Source organism: Taudactylus pleione, unplaced genomic scaffold, assembly GCF_031769625.1.
Source record: "Taudactylus pleione unplaced genomic scaffold, aTauple2 ptg000296l, whole genome shotgun sequence".
NCBI classification, from domain to species: domain Eukaryota; kingdom Metazoa; phylum Chordata; class Amphibia; order Anura; family Myobatrachidae; genus Taudactylus; species Taudactylus pleione.
In genome coordinates, this window is record NW_028284698.1 from 7,053,934 (window position 1) to 7,077,019 (window position 23,086).

Consider the following 23,086-nt stretch of genomic DNA (forward strand, 5'->3'; position numbering starts at 1 on the left):
CCCATTGTAACCAGATTCTACTTATCATTTATCTAGCACCTTCTAGAAGATAAATAGCTAGATTAGTTGCTATGGGCAACATCTCCACTTCTATAAACCCACACTTTAGTAAATATACCCCAAAGTTTGGGAGCCAATGCCCTAGACCAGTGGTTCCCAAACTGTGCGTCATGGCATCCTGGGGTGCCCCAGGACACTTGCAGGGGTGCCTCAGGTTGGTGGTCCAGCACCAAATCAAATTATTTATGGTCAATGTAATGTAAATATGTGAACAAACAGAAGCGCAAACCTGTCCACCACTACATAACTGACCCTAAGGATGATAGGTCAGCACAATATACTTCACTTTACTACTTCTCTACATTGTTTTCTGAATTTCTCAGTAACAAACAAACTTAGGGGTGCTGTGAAAACAATGCTGATACTCTAGGGCGTGGTTATTCAAAAATGTTTGAGAACTGCTGCCCTAGACTAATACACTTATAGCGACCTCTTGTAGTGCTGCTAAACACAGAGGCCCTGATTCAGAGCCGGACGCTCTGATAGAGCGCTCGCTCTGAATCAGGGCCGTCCATCTGAATTTTAGAGCGGCCTCCTGGCCGCTCGCATAGCTGTTGGTGACCACCCACAGCTATAGCGAGCGGCTAAAAAGATGGTCGCGATGGTCAAGACCATCGCGACCATCGGGCTTGCGACGAGACCCTGGAGTGCTTTCGGCTCTATCAGAGCCGAGAGCACTCCCACTGACATCACTTGTGATGTCAGTGGGGCCGGCCCCAGACGGTAGGCGTTCCCATGGGAACGCCTCTGTCTGGGCAGCCACGCCCACCAACGGGGGCATGCTGTCACTCACCATCGACAGCACGCCCCCTTTGTAGCGAGACCCATAGCGACGGCTTGGCCGTCGCTATGCGGGTCTCGCGCGTGCGCACGACGGAGCCGGCTCCCTCGTGTGCATGCGCACTTGGCCAACATCGACCCGCTTGCGAGCGCTCAGCGCTCGCGAGCGGGTCTGAATCAGGCCCTGAGCACGGTACATATGTATGCTCAGGAAATTCATACTACACATGTGCAGATAATGAAGGTTATACACAACTGACATATTTAATCTAGACATCTACTTATATAATGGTGTCTGTGGAGCATAAAGTAAATTTTGGCTTCTGGGGAATACGAGAAAGACTCTAAACATGTAGCTTCAGGTTACCCAGATGGCGCTGTAGCACAATGTGCATAAAGTAAAGGTTTAGCAGTTAGTTACATGGTCACATCAGCACAGCCATCTGACAGTCACTTTAAGAACTTTCCCCTCCACACTTCCTCAGGATGGCTGGATAACCAACAAGCTTCTTTAATTAAGCTGTGTGGCCTCTGCCAACATGGAATGAATTAGGTTTTCATTTTATTGTACTGCTTCAAACTGAATGCTCGGAATATTTCATATGCACAGTAGAGCAGTGGCAAAATGGCTGGATCACCATGTTCCTTGAGACCTGCGCAGTAGACTGGCACAATGTCAGTGTCTTCTGTCCTTCGGAGAGGACGGGGCCTGTACAGAGCCTTCACACCCTTGTCTTAAACTGCCCCCCATCTACTACCTCATTTATAAATTTTGTAACCTATATACCCCTTAAATTAGTATATCCCTTCCCTTTTAAAAAAAGTAAAACAGCATATTGTACATAAAACACTACACTTCACCACGGTCATTATACATTATCCGTTCAGTGTCAGGGGTGTAGGGTCGTGCTAACACATTCTGATCAAAGGTGAACCTGGCTTCTTTTAGCTGCACAAGAACCTCCCACAACCCCCATACAGAGGCATCTAATGGAGCGTACACACGGTCAGATTTGTCAGACTTGTCAGATGAACGACTGAACGATTAAACGATTTGAACGATTTGGACGATTTGACCAAAGTTTTGAACGATTTGAACGATTTGAACGATTTTTGCCTGCATTAAAATGAATGGAATCGTCCAAGTCTGACTGCAAACCCATCAGATGTCAGATATCGTTATCTGACAAACGGGAACGCGCATCGTTGATCGTCCATCGTTCAGGCATGTCAGATATGAACGATTTTCCATCAGATATGAACGACTGAACGATTTTTAAATCGTTATCGTCCATATCTGAAGAAAAAATCTGATCGTGTGTATGCACCATAATAAATGGCATAGGTCAGACAAATGACCAAGTAGGAACAGCTGAAATTAAAATGGTCCACAATCATTAATAGGGAAACTGATAATTGATGTAAAATGCAGTTTATCATGTTAAGTTTCTCTGTGGTTTAGTTTCCTTAGTACTGCTGTTTGCCCAACTTCTACATGATACTCTACCGATGTCTATCTGGTCATGTACACCAGCGGTTCTCAACCTAGGGTATAAGTAACTCCAGGGGTACTTGCTGAGATGCTCAAGGATACATGAACAATTTTCTGTATTAGTGGGAGGGTGGACATCCAGGTGATAATTAGACACAGGGAATGCAGTGTCCAAGGGATAGCTACCCCATGTATCACGGTAGTACCCTGATAACAGGCGGAAAAATACAGTGACATAGGGGTCTATTTACTAAGCCTTGGATGGAGATAAAGTGAACAGAGAAAGTCCCAGCCAATCAGCTCCTAACTGTCATTTTTCAAGCACAGCCTGTGACATGGTAGTTAGAAGCAAATTGGCTGGTGCTGCTGGGGAAGTGGATGCAATGCAGTGGTCACTGATTATCTCTTTGTACAAAATAAAAGTGTTCTATTAGACAGAAGTCCATAGTGTCTAATTTGCATAGCACCACTTACCTGCACATATTATTAACCTTCACTACCACCTCTGCGAGCACCGGGACTAAGAGAACCAGCAGGAAACAAACTGCAGCATATGGTAAGTACATACATTTCTTACCTATCCTGCACAATAGTGTAAACCTAGTTCCGGATACTGTGCAATGTATTATATTTGAGGTGGAGAGGAAAGTGCCACGGTACCATCAGCATTTATTATAAGAACACCCAACCTACAGCCATAACGGGATTATTATTCTGGGACTGACCATGAACATCCTCCCTATGAGATTTGTTCCTGGACATACTGTAACTAAGGACATCCTTACTATATAACACACTGGGATTATATACAGACTTTTTTGAAGTACATTAAAGAACACCCTCCCTACAGATTAAAAATCGGGACTATTGATATTCAGCGAGAAGCTTTACACAGATGACATTTAATTACTTTAAGAATATAGATTTATAATAGTAAGAGAACTATAATCGTGTAAATTAATAGGAATGCCCCAGAGCGCACCATAATTCTTTTATATGTCTGTATTGATTAGTAGGCAGGGATACCTCTGTATGAGGAGCAGCTAGGGACATTCCCCATAGGATCTAGGGCCTGATTCAGCAAAGAACGCACGGATGCAGACACTCGCAATTGGTCGAAAGTTTTGCTGTGCGCATGCATCGCAGTGCGTGTGCCGACCAGTGAGATGGAGTATTCGTACGCAGGGAGTCCGCAGCCCCAGGGACAAGTGATTGACAGGAAGTGCCGTTTGTGGGTGGTCGCAGGGGAGTGGACAGGTAAACGCAGGCGTGCCTGTGCGTTTGGACAGTGTTTCAAGGGAGTGCATAATTAAGCCCTTGCGATGGAGGACGCAGCCTGAGGTCTAGTTGCAGACAGGAAGTCTCGCTATGTCTGCGGGAGGGTCAGGTCAATCACTATTGTGCGTATGGGTCCGATGGTTCTCGATGTTACCGCTGTCTTGCCAGGTTTAGAGGACGCAAGTAAAGGGAAGTGGGTGGTATTATGTAGTGCTGGGCGTCTGCGTATTCTGCTGCGATTGCCGTGTGTATGCATTCATTAGCATATTCTCGCAGCGGCTGGGTGTGTCTGCATCGTTGCGTTCCTTGCTGAATCAAGCGCCTAGAGCGCAGTACTCTAACTTCTATCATATTATGCAGAATTGATGTATGTTGTATCGGATTGTCACCTTTTGAAACACGTATGTGATTAAATTTGTGATTTGTTATGAATCCTTTATAAATACTGTTTTTTTAAGAAATGTAATAGACTCAATTGGGGGAACCTGTGCCAGAAAGGACTTTCACTAGTACAAAATGCGTCAGTTTTCAATAATTTTTTACATTAACAACTGTTTGTCATATGTGCCCTAAATGCATAATAACCACATTCCTATAAAAGAAGAGTCTTCAATATATTTTGAAGATTAATGCGTTATTCAGTTCATAGAAAACCCAGAGATTTTAGTGAGTCTCCAAAGAGCTACTGCGAAAGGAAAAACAATGCTGGTGACAATGTAGAATTTATTTATTAGAAGCTAAAGGTGAGAGCAGTAATATAACATGGAGCATTTTACTAGGTACTGATAGGATAGCTACCAAAAAAGATCTACATTACAGTGATATTATGGGAGGATTCTTTTCTGAAGAGGAACATTCCATGACTAAACAAAGGTTACACCTAACAAATAAGCTATAATTGGATAGGAACACCTTAATGAGGCGAGTGATAAAAATAAACTGCAATAAACTAGAATCCTGGACATCATCACATAGATCCTAGAATTTCTGTTGCCGTTTATGCAAATGCATAGCTATGATCACACAGTTGTAAACAGATGTTTGTATCAATTCACATATCATGTATATGTGTGTAAATGTCAATTCCCACATATATCCCTGCATATTGACCATGGGCTTCTTATTGGGATAAGAGACACCGGTTTTAGCTACCTTTTGTAACAATGCAAAGAGAACAACATTGAAAGGGGAAACGTTGGCCATTCTTAATACACAGTGCCTAGCATTAACAACCTCCCTAACACATATTAGTACATTGATGAATCAAATAAATGGACCCAATAACCTACACTTAGCCAAATGCTCTTATATAAAGGGGGTAATAAAGCCACATACAGGTCTGATTGCTAGTCAATATTTTCCCAGACATTTCTTATACCCCTTTCAGATCGCAATCCCAAGTCGCAATGGGGATTTTGTTCATACATCCATCACGGGTGCAACCCGGCTGAGAGCCCTTTCAGACTAGTGGTCTGACCCTGCTTATTGCTGGGTCGATGACGTCACCGCCATCACATGCTGAGCCGATGCTTGGTGATGAGAGCTCTTCCTACACTGTCAGGCCGAATCGACCCGGGGTTACCTGTTCACATTGCATTGCGAGCCGGGTTGAACCAGTGTTCAACCCTGCTCGTTACCAGGGTTGAAATGCTTGTTCGCTTGACCTGGCTTATTTCAACCTGAACCGTGAGATGGCAGAAAAACAACAACAGTCAGGGCTTCTTGTTTATCAAAAATTCATTTTAAATTAAATATATTCAATAAAATTGACCATATATCACATTTAAAAGGTAACAATTAATGACAGTAATCGCGGATATATGAATAACTCAATATTAAAAACAAAATCTCAATACTTTGTAAAAGCCTTCTTGAAGCAGAAATCGGTGTTACTTCAATAGACTTAGTATTACATATTAGGTATTAAATAGCAAGCTGGCAGAGTCTTATCCCAAGTCTTGCATAATTACCATACCGGGTCCATCTGTCTTATCCGGAAACTGTGTCCTTAGTAGGGGTACCATTAGACAGCTTGCTATTCCTGTTACATAGGAACTATATGTTACATTTTTTGCATTCCATTCCACACGGATTTCCCATCCTTCCTACCTCTGGATCCATTCCTATGGATTTAATACTAAGGGGTAAATTTACTAAAGTGAGAGTTTTTAGAAGTGAGTTTGAAAAGTGATGTTGCCCATAGCAACCAATCAGATTTTACTTACCATTTAACTAGCACCTTCTAGAAGATAATAGCTAGAATCTGATTGGTTGCTATAGACATCACTTTTAAAACTCACTTCTAAAAACTCTCACTTTAGTAAACTTACCCCTAAGTCTATTGGAGTAACACCGATTTCTGCTTCAAGAAGGCTTTTACAAAGTATTGAGATTTTGTTTTTAATATTGAGTTATTCAAATAACCGCGATTACTGTCATTAACTGTATTACCCTTTTAAATGTGATATATGGTCAATTGTATCGAATATATTTAATATAAAATGAATGTTTGATAAACAAGACTGTTGTTGTTTTTCTGCCATCTCACGGTCCAGTAGTTTATTATCATATTAGCGCAGTCTTATTGGCTTTTCGTATTTTGCCGAGTACCAGGAAATCACAATCCCTGGAATTTAGATGTGCAGCTACCAGTTATATTGTTTCCAGATTCAATAAAGTGGGAGGATGATTAATTAAATACACAATTGATTTAGATTTTGTTTATGGTTTATTAGCACTGAGGTCATTGGTTTGGTTTTCTTTCAACCTGGCCCTTTCACACTGCAGAGTAACCCAGGTTGCTGTGCATTCACGTGCAATAACCTGGGTTATTGCAGCAAGTGTGAAAGGGGTATTGGACTGCTTTTCAATTTGCAAGCTCTTTAAGTGAAAATTATATTTATGTGACTCCTCATTTGACTAGTGATACATCATGAGAACATTATGCATAAATCTCTAAGGCCGGGATGTACTAAAGGGAAAATGCCGTAAAAACCCCTAAAACGGGGCATTTACCACATTTCCATATGTACTAAGGCACGGACGCACTTTTATCGGTGCATAGGGTAACGCCAGAAAAACCTGGCGTTACCCTATAGAAGCCTATGGGCTTCTTACTGCACCTTGCTCCCGCCGGTTCGCCGCTGCCTCGTCGCCCAGCGCTAGCCCCACTCACCTGCTGTCCAGGGTCGCCAGCCTGCGCTCCTCTTGGGTCCTCCGTCTCCTCCTAAGCTTCTTCCGGGTGCAGGGAGGAGGAGGAGGAGCCCGGGGCTTCCTGCACAGGTTACCAGCAGGAATCTCCCGGGGCTCGGAGGGGGCGGAGTCCCACGGAGACCCGGTCACCCGGCGTCGGGTACTTCGCAAAGGGCAGCTCTTACCGCAAGAGCTGTCCTTTGCGATACTAATCGCATATGTTAGTACATATGCGATTAGTAAGGTTGCGGTGACTGGCCGAATGGTCACCGCAACCTTAGTACATCCCGGCCTAAATGTCATAATGTGTTGTGGTACCTTATTATATCTTGCATGTGGCGCTATTGCAGCTTGCAAATGTTGCTATAGCCTAAAATGTGGGGCATTAAAATAGATCAGCAGTCACCAGGGGGGTTAACAAGTGCAATGGTCTAGAATTGACAGCAGAAATGGTAAAAAGGGTAGTGGAGTAAAGGTCCCATATATCTGCAGACAGGTCTTGCGATCCTGCAATGGGTTCAGAAACGCAGATCCACTGGTCGGAAACGTCGACAGGCGGCCATCGATGTTCTTCTATCCATCGGAGGATCGGTGAAATTATACATGTTAAATTTCACAGATTTGCAAATCATGATCATATTTTGATTGTGATTGGCAAATCTGTGAAATCCAACCTGCGAACTGAGCCTTTAGTGATAGTTTGGGGATCATACGCCCATGATGCAATATATACTAATAGTACTTTGGAAATAATTAACACAAACATTGCTGCTAGTGAAATAAATAATAGGCTAGAGTGCTAGAAGTAGGGCACGAATACTGGTTTCATCACGTTTATGGGTTACACTGTAGCATTACTATGATTTATTGGTTCTGATACATGCTCTGTAATGTTAATTATTTCTTTATTAGGAGATTATTACACACAGGTTTGTAAAATATAGGAACAATTAAGATACTAATTATCCTCCTTTGACATCAGTGTAAAATTGAATTTTTAAGGTGTTTTGGCTTTCAATATGCATAGTTTGCCTATATACTTTGAGATCTTGTTATCACATTTTAAAACCGATACCCATTTTTGGCTAGAAGGGTCATTTGACCAATTTACAAGATAGCACACCCATGTGATGTTTTAGTCAATGTGATAGTAATGGTTTAATAAAACAAGCAGGTTTTGCTTATACAGACAATGTGCTACATTTTTCCTTAGTTTAAACACCAAATATTAATCATTAGTTATACAGTATCCTAGACTTATATGAAACTCAGCTAATATATCATAATTGGGATGTTCTGTTCCTCCCCAAATTTTACTAAGCGATAATATAATAAGCCATTATTGTTCTCTGTTGCTTCATGCAATATTACAGCAATACTGCTACTCGGGCTGAGAGTGGAGTAACGAGATCACTGTCAAAGTTGGGCCGGTGATTTAATATAGCCTGGATCAGATCACTTCCATGGTTACTGGGGATGGAATGCCATAACAAGACACATACCAGATAATAAATGTCTTGTTCTGACCCGATTTGTCAATATTTCTTATGATGATCACATCTATTCTAACGGTATGCAGTCAGGAAGCAGACGGTCGAAATGCTGACCGCCGGCTTCCCAACTGTGAAATCCCGGCATGGGACTAATGATAGGCGTCTAAATACTGACACCTATCAGCCCCACACCAAAATCCCGGTATACCGAACGTAGGTAAACCGGGCGTCGGGTCCTGTTAGTTGTGGGAGGGGGAGGGGGGGGAACAGGATCAGGCACCCCCCCCGGGAGGGTTAGGTTTAGGGAGCGGGGGTTATGTTTAGGCATCCCTGGGTGGAGGTTAGGGTTAGGCACCCCTAAGGGAAGGTTAGGGCTAGGAGGGGGGAGAGGGGAGTGTTAGGATACTTACCAGGCGCCATCAGGATCTTCATCTGCCGGAATTCCGGCGTTGGTATTTCATCCGCCGGGCTTAGGTCTGACGGTATGTCATACAGATTCCATTCTAACAGGAACCAAGCATCTACATAATTGAAACAATTGCACAATATTGCAACCTGTGTGGCAAGCATTACAAAATATCATTTAAAAAATGTATTTTATGACAATTACAGTATGAAATTACAAGGATATAGTCTGGGCTCCTGTAGTAAAACCCAAGTAAGAAGCACTTATTACAAATTGTCATGGAAGTTGATTTCTACAAAAAGTGTCCATGTTTAGTATCTATAACGGATGCAGGGTGTACTGCTCATACCGCATACCCTGCACCCATATAATTATACTTACCTCTCTTGGAGTCCCACATTGGCCAGAAATCAACGGAAAAATGGTGCAACGGCCATTTTCCAGAGACTTGTGCATACGCAGTAGAGAAATCTCGGGGTACATAGCATGGGTGCCATGTTCCCGGAGACCTGCGCAGTAGACTCTGGCACAAAGCCAAAGACTACTGCGCTGCCGGAGAGGAGGGGAACCGCACGGAGGTAGCACACAGTCCCCATCCTCATCCGCCACCGAGTGTCAGACAATCTATTAATGCAAAAACAGACAGCGAAAATAGGTTTGGTAACTGAAAGGCATCGTTATAGTAAACAATTATTAATAAAGTATAAAATTTTTGAATCTTCACATTGAAAACTATATAAATGAACATAAGCAATACTGATGGGACTCAAAGAATAAATCTATCGCTCCTATTTTTAACCAGTCAAAATAAAACAAGCTGCAAGTATAATACTGTTGGTGGTTTAATAAAAAAACATCATCTAGTTCCAATATAAAGTATTAAATCCTGCCAATAAAGAACAAACATCCAGTCAAAGAATGGAAGGCTCCTGCAGGTAAGTAAATATTGACAAAAACAATTACCCAGAGAAGAGAAAGAATATGGTAACTATATACTCGCACGATGTAACACGCCTCCACAAACTCTGTTAGTAGCGCTTCTAGTTCAGTGATTAGCAGATCATACATAATGAGCAATCAGATGTTTGCTCAAAACGCTTACGTTGTTCGTTTACACTTTATATCGGGGCTAGATGTTCCCTGTTTGGTCAAAAATAGGAGTGAAAGTTCAATCATTAAAGTCCGACCAATGCTTTTATTTTATATTCATATGTATGTTATGCAATTTTTTATATGTGGCTATTAGGTTTTATGCATAAGAGTGACAATTTTTTTTCATTTGATTAATAATTTAGTTCAACAAATTAATGCACCAGTTAGCGCTGTATGTTTTTGTGTTTTGCGTCATTTCATAGGACTATTGCTGCCTCCAGATACAGCTGCTGAGGTTTTGGTAACAAATTTAGCCCCTGAAAAGAGGTATAGTTAGTTTTTCTGTTTTTGACTATCTTCTGAGATGGGTGATAAATAGCCCTAAGTGTTATAATGAAGCATATACAATTGTCAGCATTACATGTGTATTACTCTCATAAAAAACAGCATGTATAAATTTATGTTAATCTAATGTTATAAATTAGGAATGACTAATGAACAAAATTAGTAATAAATATGATAACAGTAGAAATTTATTTTTTTTAAAAGACAGGAATTATAATTTAAAGTTGCTCCCACTTTATGGGAAGGTGGATGAACATTTAATACTGGGTCAGTCTATGGTAACTCACATTACAAAGTGACATAGCAAGTATATGCATGGCTATCAACCGCAAAAGGAATTTATGTGAAATAAATTTTATTCAATGAGAAAATAATAAGACCGGTCATGCTTTAAACATTTTTTTATACAGGAATTGCTTATTGTTTGCTATCTCACATTGTAACGTGATTTACCATGGAATGACCCCACTGTTCAGTGTCAGAATGCTTTAGTCAGTGACTGTATGATGGATTTATATAAAATTCTATACAACAAAATTAAATAACACATTTATATGGTAGAAATGTAACACTTTCAGTAGCAAATTCTTACAAAATATTTTTTTTAAGGGTTATGGAAATTTTCCAGAAAAATAAGAATGCGTAATAAATTATTACATCAATAAAATCGTAGTGCTCTTCAAAAACATGCATTGGAAAATAATTTCTGCAAACATTCTCAATGACTATATAGTATTGAAACCAACATATTTATATAAATGTGGGTCACATGATATAAAGAACATTGATGCTAAGGCAGTTTCCATCATTTTACTCAGTGCACAGCCATGGGTTACTGGAAAGAAAAAAAAAGTGTAAAAAGAAATTAATGTTATAGAATACAATTCTAAATATAAAACCCAAAGAAATAAAATCATCCACTATAGACCTGCATTTTTGCATGTTTGTTTATTATAATAGAGTTGCATATTGCCATTTATTCTGTTTGTTACGCCTATAGGTTTTTTTTTTTTTTCATGCAGCAAATATTATTGCCTTCTATATCTGAATTTCTGATAAAAGGGAGTTCTCCCAAGAGAGTAGGTAATCTTCCTGCTTTTCTTTCTTGTGAACAGGATGGAGTCACACAGAGGTGGGTCATGCCTGATGCAATGGGTGTCATCATGGCCTCACTTTCTGCTACGAATCAATGCAATGACAACAGTGGGCCATATTTAATTAGAGGCGAAAAGCCGTAATCGTCGAAAAAGTTTCGCTTATTACTGCTTTTCGCCTGGTCGGAGCTTACCTCCAAATTCAATTCCAGACGGATTTTGCTTAAACGGAAACTCAGGGCCTGATTCAGAGATGGACGCTCTGAAAGAGCGCTCGTTCTGAATCAGGGCGTTTTTTGGTGTTTTTTTGGGAGCGGCCTCCCGGCCGCTCGCATAGCTTTGGGTGACCACCCACAGCTATAGCGAGCGGCCAGGTTGATGGTCGCGATGGTCAAGACCATAGGGCTTGCGACGAGACCCTTGTGGTAGGGTCTCGTGGCCGCAAGCCCCAGAGAGCTTTCGGCTCTAACAGAGCGCCTCCCTTTGGCCGGCCACCCCCCGGCCCGCCCACCAAACGGGGCGAGCTGTCACTCACCATCGACAACTCGCCCTCTTTGGTGCGAGACCCAGAGCGACGGAGCACATGTCGCTAGCCGGGTCTCGCGCATGCCCAGTGGACAAACATCGACCCGGTTGCGAGCGTTCAGCGCTTGCGCCCGGGTCTGAATCAGGCCCTCAATGCAATGTAATAGACAAAAAAGATTTGCCTATGAATAGCAGGTGAAAAGTGCAAAATCTTTATTTTGGGGTGCAAAGCTGGGGAAACTACACAGAACCCTTGGGACAGTACCCCAAAGGACAAATCTAGCCAAAAATATAACAAAAAACCCTAAGAACACCCAAAAAAAAGAACTTTCATTTTAGGGGTGAAAAAGTAAAAAGTGGGGGGACAAGCATAAAAACTAGCGAAACAGACTTCTTGGGGGGGATCTGCAAGGATGGGTCAGGTGTTTTTGGGATCGCATGTGCATGCCGCAGGTGCATTTTGGACATTTTTTAAAAGTTCACTATAGCAGCATTAAAATATGCTAGCACCCGTTTTCAAGTACCAAAAATTTGACTGGTCTACTTATTTTCAGCACAAAATATACTGCATTATGCCATTCTTCACCACTTTTGCATAGACACTAATAAGAACCAAATTAAACTACTTAAGTACCCCAAACACTTTTATTAGCGGTATTAGTACACCTGTACATTGATTCCCTATGTTAATGCACCTTTTTTTGGGGGGTACAGACTGATTTCCCCACTTCTGACAGTACTTTCCGCCTGTTCCACATTCACTGGGTTCCGATTTCGCGCGGTTTGAATTGAATAGGGCAAAAAGCAGGGACGTGCACGAAAAGTTTTCACCTCAAACAGGCGAATAAGGTGGAAAGTCGGACAGGCAAAGCCTTTCCGCCTGTAATTGAATATGGCCCAGTGTGTGTGTGTGTGTGTGTGTGTGTGTGTGTGTGTGTGTGTGTGTGTGTGTGTATATATGTATGTGTGGACAATTAAGTAAATCACGTAATCATGACACACAGACACACACTTTCCTCTTAGAGAAAAAGTAGGTAAGAATCGAATTAATTGAGAGACTTGTAAAACTGTTGCTTACAAAGACACACTATTTTAGAGGTTGGGCTAGGCTACATACAATAGCTGTAGTTGTGATCATACGCATGCAACTGGATTCATAATTCGCTGAATGATGAAGTTGGCCGACTATAACCTGGCTGAGATTACTTCTAACCATGGCAGGAGACTGCAACAGGTACAGATGACCCTGCGGAATGCAAAGAGTGTAGGTAAAGCTGCAGAAAATTGGCCTGTGTTCAGTACCAATGTATAAAACTGTACAACACTTCTGCAGATGGGGCCAGTAATAAACACCTCACATGAAATGTGCCTTTAGTAATGCTATATTTTGTTTCTTTAATAACTGTTACAGCTTTCCATCCCTTCAACTAGAAACGACAGGTTGATTAAATTTAAAAGCTCATAATAATGGACCCTTTCACACCGTTCTCAAAACTAAAATAAAAATAGCTGTAAGAAATTACCATGTGCATCTCTATCATCCTTACAGCAAATAACCACATTATACTGTGGAGATGCTGCCACGGTATTAGCAGTTACAAAGGAAAGTATATGACACAATGGAGCTTATTGATAAGAATGAAGCTTTGTGCACACAGCAGCTAGACAGACATTTGCTTCTATCTTATAAGCTGCGCTGGAAAAAAAAATAGTTTTAGTTTTAAACTGATGGCCTGCTATGGATTACAGATCACTTATGTAAGCAACATCATGCTAATAAAGAAGTCCCAATATGTGCATAGCTTATCAAAAATTCAAGTTTATTGTATCACAAGTAATAGAAACACTACAAATACACAAATGGTTCTGCCTTTTAATATTTTAGATTGTCTCTGGCCATAACAAATAAAAATCTGGACAGTTATACTCTTCGAGGTTTAACTGTAATAAGAAATGTATTTGGACTTTGGATGGTAATGCACTGTAATGAACGTGAATTTATCAGCAGCACATGCGATAAGGAAAATAACAGGAGAATGAAAAGCCGCTCCGTGTGTAACTGGTGAGGTCTTCTACAAACGGCCACAAAGTCACAGACATTCATGCAAAGGAATAAACGGTGATGGGGCTGGGATCACATAATGTATTACATGAGCATAGGGGTAGTCAATGCAACGTGCCAAGGGTGAGTATTACAGGAAACCAGAACTGTAAATGAAACAGAAATAAAATAATATGGATTAATGTTTTTATGACTAATAGTAAATCGTTAAGGTGAAGTGCAGGGGTTTATTAGTCAGCATAGGCAGTATGCAACGAAAAAAAAAAATTATAAATCACAAGTAATTATATAGCAAGAAAACTACAGAAAAATTAAATGTAATTAACTCTATGAAGAATGAAGAGGCAGATTATACTTTTCTTAACACTTCAATTTTCAATTGACACACTGTACTTGTTTATGACCTGCAGTAACCTTGGTCTTCCACAAGGTGGCTTTTCAAATCCACTCACAAAACAAAATGGACCCTTTTCTGTGTCCTATACACCCATCAGCCATAACATTAAAACCACCTGCCTAATATCGTTTAGGTCCCACTTGTGCGGCCAATACAGCTCTGGCCCATCAAGGCATGTACTCCCCAAGAACTCTGAAGGTGCCAAGATATTAGCAGCCAATCCTTTAAACTCTTGTAAGTTGCAAGATGGGGCCTCCAAGGGTCTGACTAGTTTTGCCAGTACATCCCATAGAGGCTCAATCAGATTGAAATCCGGGGAATTTGGAGGCCAAGTCAACACCTTGGACTCTGTCATGTTCCTCAAACCATTTCTGAACATTTTTTGCAGTGTGGCACAGCCAGGGGCGTAACGTGACCCAGGGGGGTCCCTTAGCAAATTTGACCCCCTCCCCTTCCTCACTCGCCTCTTCTCGACAGTAGACTTACCTGCTCAGTGGTCGCGCTGCGCAGGGCAAAAACACTTCCTCTCCCGGTCGGCTCCATCTCCTATATCCTCACTGACTGATGCTGGGAGTAGGCGATGAGAAGACAGAAGAGTCGGAGCAGACCGGGAGGATGCGACCACAGACGGGGGGGTCCGCGACCATGGACCAGGTAAGTCGACTTGAGGGGAGTGAGGAGGGTGAGGGTGTGCCGCAGACCGAGGATGGCCTGGCAGGGGGTGGGCCAGGTCCCAGGTCGGTCCGGGCCCCATAGCAGCTGCACCCCCTGCACCTACGATAGTTGTGCCACCTGACCATCCACATGATGTGAAACAAAATGTGATTCATCAGACCAGGCCACCTTCTTCCATTGCTCCATGGTCCAGTTCTGACACTCACATGCCCATTGTAGGCGCTATCATCGATTGACACGGGTCTGCATGGGCACTCTGGCCGGTATGCGGCTACACAGCTCCATATGCACTGTGTGTTCTAACACCTTTCTAATATAGCCAGCATGAACTTCTCATTATTAATTTGTGTTACAGTAACTCTTCTATGGGATAGGACCAGACAGACTAGCCTTCGCTCCCCACGCGCATCAATGAGCCGAGGGGGCCTGTGACCCTATCACCGTTTCATCGGTTGTCCGCTCTTGGACCAATAGGTACTAACCACTGCATATCGGGAACACCCCATGAGACCTACCGTTTTGGAGATGCCCTGACCCAGTTGTCTAGTCGTCACAATTTGGCCCTTTACAACGTCGCTCAGATCCTTATGCTTGCCCATTTTACCTGCTCCAACACATCAAACTCAAGGCCTGAGTGGTCACTTGCTGCCTAATATATCTAACCAATTGACAGGTGTCACCATAACAAGATAATCCGTGCTATTCATTTCACCTGTCAGTGGTATTAATGTCATGGCTGATCAATGTATACTGCTGTACGGTTCAACATTAAAAGGGGAAATATATCCAACTTTCTAAAGAGTGGAGAACTTGCTAATCGCAACCAATCAGCTTCTAGTTAGCATTACAGTCTATAAAATGATAGGCAGAAACTGACTGGCTGTTATGGGCAACTTCTCCACTCTCTAGAAGGTTTGATACATCTCCACCCATATGATGATGTGAAGGAGGGGGGCTGATTGCACATAAGGTAGCCTCACACTGCACTACAAGTAGATTTCATTTTTCATACAAGTAAAGGGAACTGCAAGTAGCAGTTGCTGTGCATAGACATTACTGTATATTAATAGTCAATTTTAAGACGTGGCCTCTCCAACTTCAAAAGACACATAAGACTAAAGCTGGGTACACACTAGACAATGTGTGCACCCAGCGACGGCAGATGCGACTGGACGATATATCAGGTGGTCCATATGTCGATCCCCCGTCGCATCCACAAGCATGGTGTCGTTCCTCATATCTTCAGATTGGCCTGCACTGCAGGCCGATCTGAAGATGCGTCGAACAACGCTCGGGAGTGCGCAGTATTGTGTGCGCACTGGACGATATTGACAATTTGTCGTCCATTTCTTCAGGAATTGGCAAATCATCCAATATATAGTCTAATGTGTACCCAGCTTTAGATTGAATTAAAAAAAACAAAAACACAATTTGGCGCCAAAAAATTAAATCTTTGTAGATTTTATAATTGAATGAGATGACCACCAACATAAGTATTTTACTAGTGATACTACCCCCAGGGAGGAGAACAAAAAGGAGTACAGTGCTTGGGTTTCCTGCAGGCCAGGGGATGCACTCCCCACAACTGTGCAGCAACTGATCCTCACGGCGGGGGAAATGTGAAATATCTCTCCCCTAACCCACTGCATCTTGTAATGGGCCCAAAGCACCAAGTGGTTCTCGCCATCAACACACAATGGGTCGCAATTTGTCATTAGAGAGGAATTTTAAGATTCTACTATCAAGAGAAGTAGCCATAAGATGGAACTGGGGAGTACCTCCCGACCATCTGATTTCTGGGGTGAGGGTTTTTTTTTTTTTAATAAGATACTTCTCTGGGTGGGCAGCTCCATTAACCTATCAAAGATCTACTGTAAATTAAAATACAGTATGTTTTACAGCAGTTTTTTAAAAAAAGGGTTTATTCTTATTCTACCCTGTCAAGTGTCTGTGCATCAAATGCAGGGCAGGATCTGATAATAGAGACCATAAACAGGTAGAAATTAAATAGATGTGATCATTTAAAAATACATAAAGTGAACATAGATTTATATTTTAAAACAAACAAGTGTTCAATATGAAAGCATCAGCTAATATAGGAAACAAATGTATTAAGGAGGAAATTAGATTCTTCCTATAAAAAAAAGAACAGCTGATAATTGTTTGGCTGAGGTTTGCAGGAGCTTCATACCGCTTTTCCACCTATGTCCTGGGTCTGACCCGAAATTTGGAACACCGTTCCAAAACAGGTCAGACCCATTTTCTACTGCGGCACCGATCCAGGTTATTCCTGGATCGACACCGTTCACACTGCACAGTGGAATACTGCTCCGGGCACTTAGAGATGTCATCTCCAAGCGCCGACAAACCTGGAAGTCCCCATGCTGTAAACGGGACCGGGCTACCTGTTCACACTGCAGGGTTGCACGGGTCGTTCCTGTGTTAAACCCTGCAAGCTATCTGGGTTGGATTGCGGGGTCACCCGACCCGGGAATCTAACCCTTGCCCCTTTAAGACCTAGCAACATCCCGGGTTAACCCTACAATAACCCGGGTTTTAGCTGTGGTGTAAAAGGGGCATTAGTAACACAGGCAGTGCAGTTTGCTACTGGTGATTTTGGAATTTATGTCCAAAAAAACCGACAGTGTTAAAAACAGACATTACTGCAAAACACACGGCTTAAGCCACACCTGAATGAAGACTCCTGTGCTGAATATGTCTGGTGTCTTGTTTGTACACATAGTTTAATAATGATCACAAGATTTCTAGATCCGCATTGCATTCAGATTGCTGTATTACACCTGCTTTCTAATTGCGCACTTGGCAGAAAATAGAATTACACCCCAGGTGACTTGCATTCCTTACCTAGGTGAAATTTGATTTAGCTAAACAGGCTATCAGCAAATCTATATATACAGTGCATCCAGAAAGTATTCACAATGCTTCACTTTTTCCACATTTTGTTATGTTACAGCCTTATTTCAAAATGGAATAAATTAATTTTTTGCAAATTTAACAAAAAAAAAAAAATACTAAGAAATCACATGTGTATAAGTATTCACGGCCTTTGCCATGAAACTCAAAATTGAGCTCAGGTGCATCCTGTTTCCACTGGTCATCCTTGAGATGTTCCTACAGCTTAATTGGAGTCCACCTGTGGTAAATTCAGTTGATTGGACATGATCTTGAAAGCCATACACCTGTCTATATAAGGTCCCACACTTGACAGTGCATGTCAGAGCACAAACCAAGCATGAAGTCCAAGGAATTGTCTGTAGACCTCCGAGACAGGATTGTCTCGAGGTACAAATTTGGGGAAGGGTACAGAAAAATATCTGCTGCTTTGAAGGTCCCCATGAGCACAGTGGCCTCCAGCAACCGTAAATGGAAGAAGTTCGGAGCCACCAGGACTCTTCTTAGAGTTGGCTGTCCGTTTAAACTGAGCAATCGGGGGAGAAGGGCCCTAGTCAGGGAGGTGACCAAGAACCCGATGGTCACTCTGTCAGAGCTACAATATTCCTCTGTGGAGAGACGAGGACCTTCCAGACGGACAACCATCTCTGCAGCAATCCACCAATCAGGCCTGTATGGTAGAGTGGTCAGACGAAAGCCACTCCAAAGTAAAAAGCACATGGCAGCCAGCCTGAAATTTGCCAAAATGCAACTGAAGGACTCTCAGACCATGAGAGACAAAGATTGGATTTGGCGTGAATGCCAGGTGTTCTGTTTGGAGGAAACCAGGCACCGCTCATCACCAGGCCAATACCATCCCTACAGTGAGGCATGGTGGTGGCAGCATCATGCTGTGGGGATGTTTTTCAGCGGCAGGAACTTGGAGACTAGTCAGGATAGAGGGAAAGATGAATGCAGCAATGTACAGAGACATCCTGGATGAAAACCTGCTCCAGAGCGCTCTTGACCTCAGACTGGGGCGACGGTTAATCTTTCAGCAGTACAACGACCCTAAGCACACAGCCAAGATATCAAAGGAATGGCTTCAGGACAACTCTGTGAATGTCCTTGAGTGCCCCAGCCAGAGCCCAGACTTGAATTATTATTATCCTTTATTTCTATGGCGCCACAAAAGTTCCGCAGCGCCTCACACAGTACATAAATGAGCACACAAAAAAACAGTTATTAGCCGTAAAATACAATGCAGGACAAGGACATGGTTTATAGACATAGCTGCATAACACAAGCAGCAGGACATAAGCAACCAAGTGTTAGGTGGTGTTGTGGGGAGTTAGAAGTAAATTATACTATACATAGGGGGAGGAGAAGCACATGAGGGACGAGGGCCGTGCTCGTGACAGCTTACATTCTAAAGGGGAGAGGTAGATAGACAGGGGTGACACAGATGGGGTAGATAGTGAAGGAGGAGCATGGAGCAGTGGGTTAGGATATGTGCCTCGGAATGTGTGTTTCTAAGATGACCTGATGTTATGTCAAAATTAAGTCCTTCATTCATATACAGTCAGGTGCATAAATATTGGGACATTGACAGAATTTTCATATTTTGGCCTCTATTCACCACCACGATGGCTTTGAAATGAAATAAACAAGATGTGATTTAACTGCAGACTTTCAGATTTAATTTAAGGGTAATTACATCCAAATCAGGTGAACGTTGTTGGAATTACAACGGTTTCTATATGTGCCTCCCACTTTTTAAGGGGCCAAAAGTAATGGGACCATCAACTCAAAAGCTATTTCATGGACAGGTGTGGGCTATTCCCTCGTTATTTCATTATCAATTAAGCAGGTAAAAGGTCTGGAGTTGATTCTAGGTGTGACATTTGCATTTGGAATCCGTTGCTGTCGACTCTCAATATGAGATCCAAAGAGCTGTCACTATCAGTGAAGCAAGCCATCATTAGGCTGAAAAATCAAAACAAACCCATCAGAGAGGTAGCAAAAACATTAGGTGTGGCCAAATCAACTGTTTGGAACATTCTTAAAAAGAAAGAATGCACCGGAGAGCTCAGCAACACCAAAAGACCCAGAAGACCACGGAAAACAACTGTGATGGATGACAGAAGAATTATTTCCCTGGTGAAGAAAAACCCCTTCACAACAGTTGGCCAAATCAAGAACACTCTCCAGGAGGTAGGTGTATATGTGTCAAAGTCAACAATCAAGAGAAGACTTCACAAGAGTGAATAAAGAGGGTTCACCACAAGATGTAAACCATTGGTGAGCCACAAAAACAGGAAGACCAGATTAGAGTTTGCCAAACAACATCTAAAAAAGCCATTACAGTTCTGGAACAACATCCTATGGACAGATGAGACAAAGATCAACTTGTACCAGAGTGATGGGAACAGAAGAGTATGGAGAAGGAAAGGAACTGCTCATGATCCAAACCATACCACCTCATCAGTGAAGCATGGTGGTGGTAGTGTCATGGCGTGGGCATGTATGGTTGCCAATGGAACTGGTTCCCTTGTATTTATTGATGATGTGACTGCTGACAAAAGCAGCAGAATGATTTCTGAAGTGTTTCGGGCAATATTATATGCTCATATTCAGTCAAATGCTTCAGAACTCATTGGACGGCGCTTCACAGTGCAGATGGACAATGACCCGAAGCATACTGCAAAAGCAACCAAAGAGTTTTTTTAAAGCTAAAAAGTGGAATTTTATGCAATGGCCAAGTCAATCCCCTGACCTGAATCCGATTGAGCATGCATTTCACTTGATGAAGACAAAACTGAAGGGAAAATGCCCCAAGAACAAGCAGGAACTAAAGACATTTGCAGTAGAGGCCTGGCAGAGCATCACCAGGGATGAAACCCAGCGTCTGGTGATGTCTATGCATTCCAGACTTCAGGCTGTAATTGCCTGCAAAGGATTTGCAACAAAGTATTAAAAAGTGAAATTTAGATTTAAGATTGTTTAGTTTGTCCCATTACTTTTGGCCCCTTAAAAAGTGGGAGGCACATATACAAACCGTTGTAATTCCTACACCGTTCACCTGATTTGGATGTAATTACCCTCAAATTAAATCTGAAAGTCTGCAGTTAAAGCACATCTTGTTTGCTTCATTTCAAAGCCATTGTGGTAGTGAATAGAGGCCAAAATATGAAAATTCTGTCACTGTCCCAATATTTATGCACCTGACTGTATCTCGATGTCAAAAAATAGATTTTGATTATGTGTTATTTACATGAGAGATGTACAAAATAAAGTTGTAGCACTTTAATTATTATGTTACATTTTAGCATCTAAATACATCCAGATAAAAATGCATACAATATGGGACTGTCCCGCCATCCTAATACAGTAGTTACTACTTTAATCCCAGCTGCTGGGTGCTATGCCATGCTCCTGTGTGTAGGTGCATCTCACATGCTAGACCCACCCACAAATGGGTGCAGCCATGCCCAACATGCTGTGGTCCCACAGGTTGTTGCTGTACCCGGGCCCAGAATTTGTCTTGGCAGCCCTGGAGGTGACAGGCAGAGCCAGGAGGGAATGGGGCTTAGTGGTGGGGTAGCAAGGCCATGGAGGAAGGGAGGTGGTTGAGAGTGGAGGAACAGGAAAGGCGGGGGAAAGAAGTAGAGGGTTGGAAAGCAGACCGATGAGAGAAAATAGGGGGAACAGCAAGCTGAGGAGACAAGAGGGGGAGGATAGAGATGGATAAAGCAGAGAATTATGTGGGCATAGAATATGGGGGTTGTTTGAAGTAAGAGTGTTCATGCTGTGGACGAGGTAATAAGTGAATTGAAAACTGGAGTTAAATGTTCAGAAATACAGGTAAAAGAACAGTGCTGCTAATGTATGAGCACAGCTCCAAAAGTGATGCATAAAGAGAGGTGTGCGAGTAGTGGGTGCAGGAATTCATTATTAAAAGAATGATTAAGGTGAACATATGTGACGCAAAGGAAAAAGGCAATACAAACAAGATTTTTTTGTAGTATGAAGGGAAAAATTACAATGTACAGAGCCAATTATGAACAACAAAGATCAATCAATCAATAGGAGCAGCACACAGATAGGGGGTTACTTGCAATGTCCAAGCAGTGAATGCAGCAAGGATTGTCCTGGGTATTCATACAACAGCAGATGGTGAATTTGGTAACTCACTTAAATATGTTGCTTGATGTCGTTCAGAAGGTGTTCTGGCTTTGAGGATGTTTTCCCTCAGTTTTCCTCCAGCGTAACTACTTCTTAGTTATTAAATTGTAATTACACTGATAATCTAGCACTTTGAATCTAATGCATCCTATGTCTTTGCAGCCTTACTGATCACTAATAACTAATGTTTCAAACATGTGTCTGTGTGCTCACTGTTTGGGACCCCACCCCCAGAGCTCAACACACACTAAATTGGAATGCAATAAAGTCTAAAGCTGGCCACACACTAGACCAACTTTCATCCAACTAGTTGATTGGTTGAAATGAAAATCTGGTAAGGAATGGGAGTAACTGATGATCAGCAATTTGCTCCTAAATGCCAGCGAACAGATGAAAATGGTCATCAGACAAGTTTGTTAAATGTTAGAAATAAACAATTTGTTCAAAGAACAGTTTTTGTCCATTTTCCAGCATTTAGGAGCAAATTGCTGATTGTCATTTGCTTTCATACCTTACCAGATTTTCATTCCAACCAATCAACTAGTTGGCTGGTTGGATGTAAGTTGGTCTAGTGTGTGGCCAGCTTAAGATAAACAGTTTGTGAGAAGGGAGTGGACCATCACAGATTCACAAAAAATTCCTAACTTACTCTATAAAAATTGCTCCCAATATAGCAGTAGTGATAACTTACCTAGAATAAATCTTTAAAGTTGTGCAATAGCAATCATGGTAACAGCATCTGATGAGAACTGTAGTAGCAGATTACCTTTCAGCAGTACAATGACCCTAAGCACACAGCCAAGATATCAAAGGAGTGGCTTCAGGACAACTCTGTGAATGTCCTTGAGTGGACCAGCCAGAGCCCAGACTTGAATCCAATTGAACATCTCTGGAGAGATCTGAAAATATCTGTGCACCGACGCTTCCCATCCAACTTGATGGAGCTTGAGAGGTGCTGCAAAGAGGAATGGACAAAACTGCCCAAAGATAGGTGTGCCAAGCTTGTTGCATCATATTCAAAAATACTCGAGGCTGTAATTGCTGCCAAAGATGCATCAACAAAGTACTGAGCAAAGGCTGTGAATACTTATGTACATGTAATTTCTTAGGTTTTTCTT

At 42.1% G+C, this 23,086-nt stretch overlaps 1 protein-coding gene across 4 annotated transcripts in view; it reads right to left on the reverse strand.

The window, feature by feature from the left end:
• The window catches only part of SEPTIN6 (septin 6), a 92,678-nt gene that overhangs the window by 6,901 nt on the left and 62,691 nt on the right, over positions 1–23,086 (reverse strand). For 2 of the 4 annotated variants that reach the window (XM_088482825.1, XM_088482828.1), the window contains one exon: positions 13,563–13,965. The exons of 1 other annotated variant lie outside the window; for it this stretch is intronic. In XM_088482825.1, the coding sequence (XP_088338951.1) occupies positions 13,950–13,965 (16 nt within the window). In that variant the 3' untranslated portion in view covers positions 13,563–13,949. Of the gene's footprint in view, positions 1–10,780; positions 10,974–13,562; positions 13,966–23,086 lie in introns of those variants that run through there. One more of the 4 variants, XM_088482824.1, reaches the window with a different exon arrangement.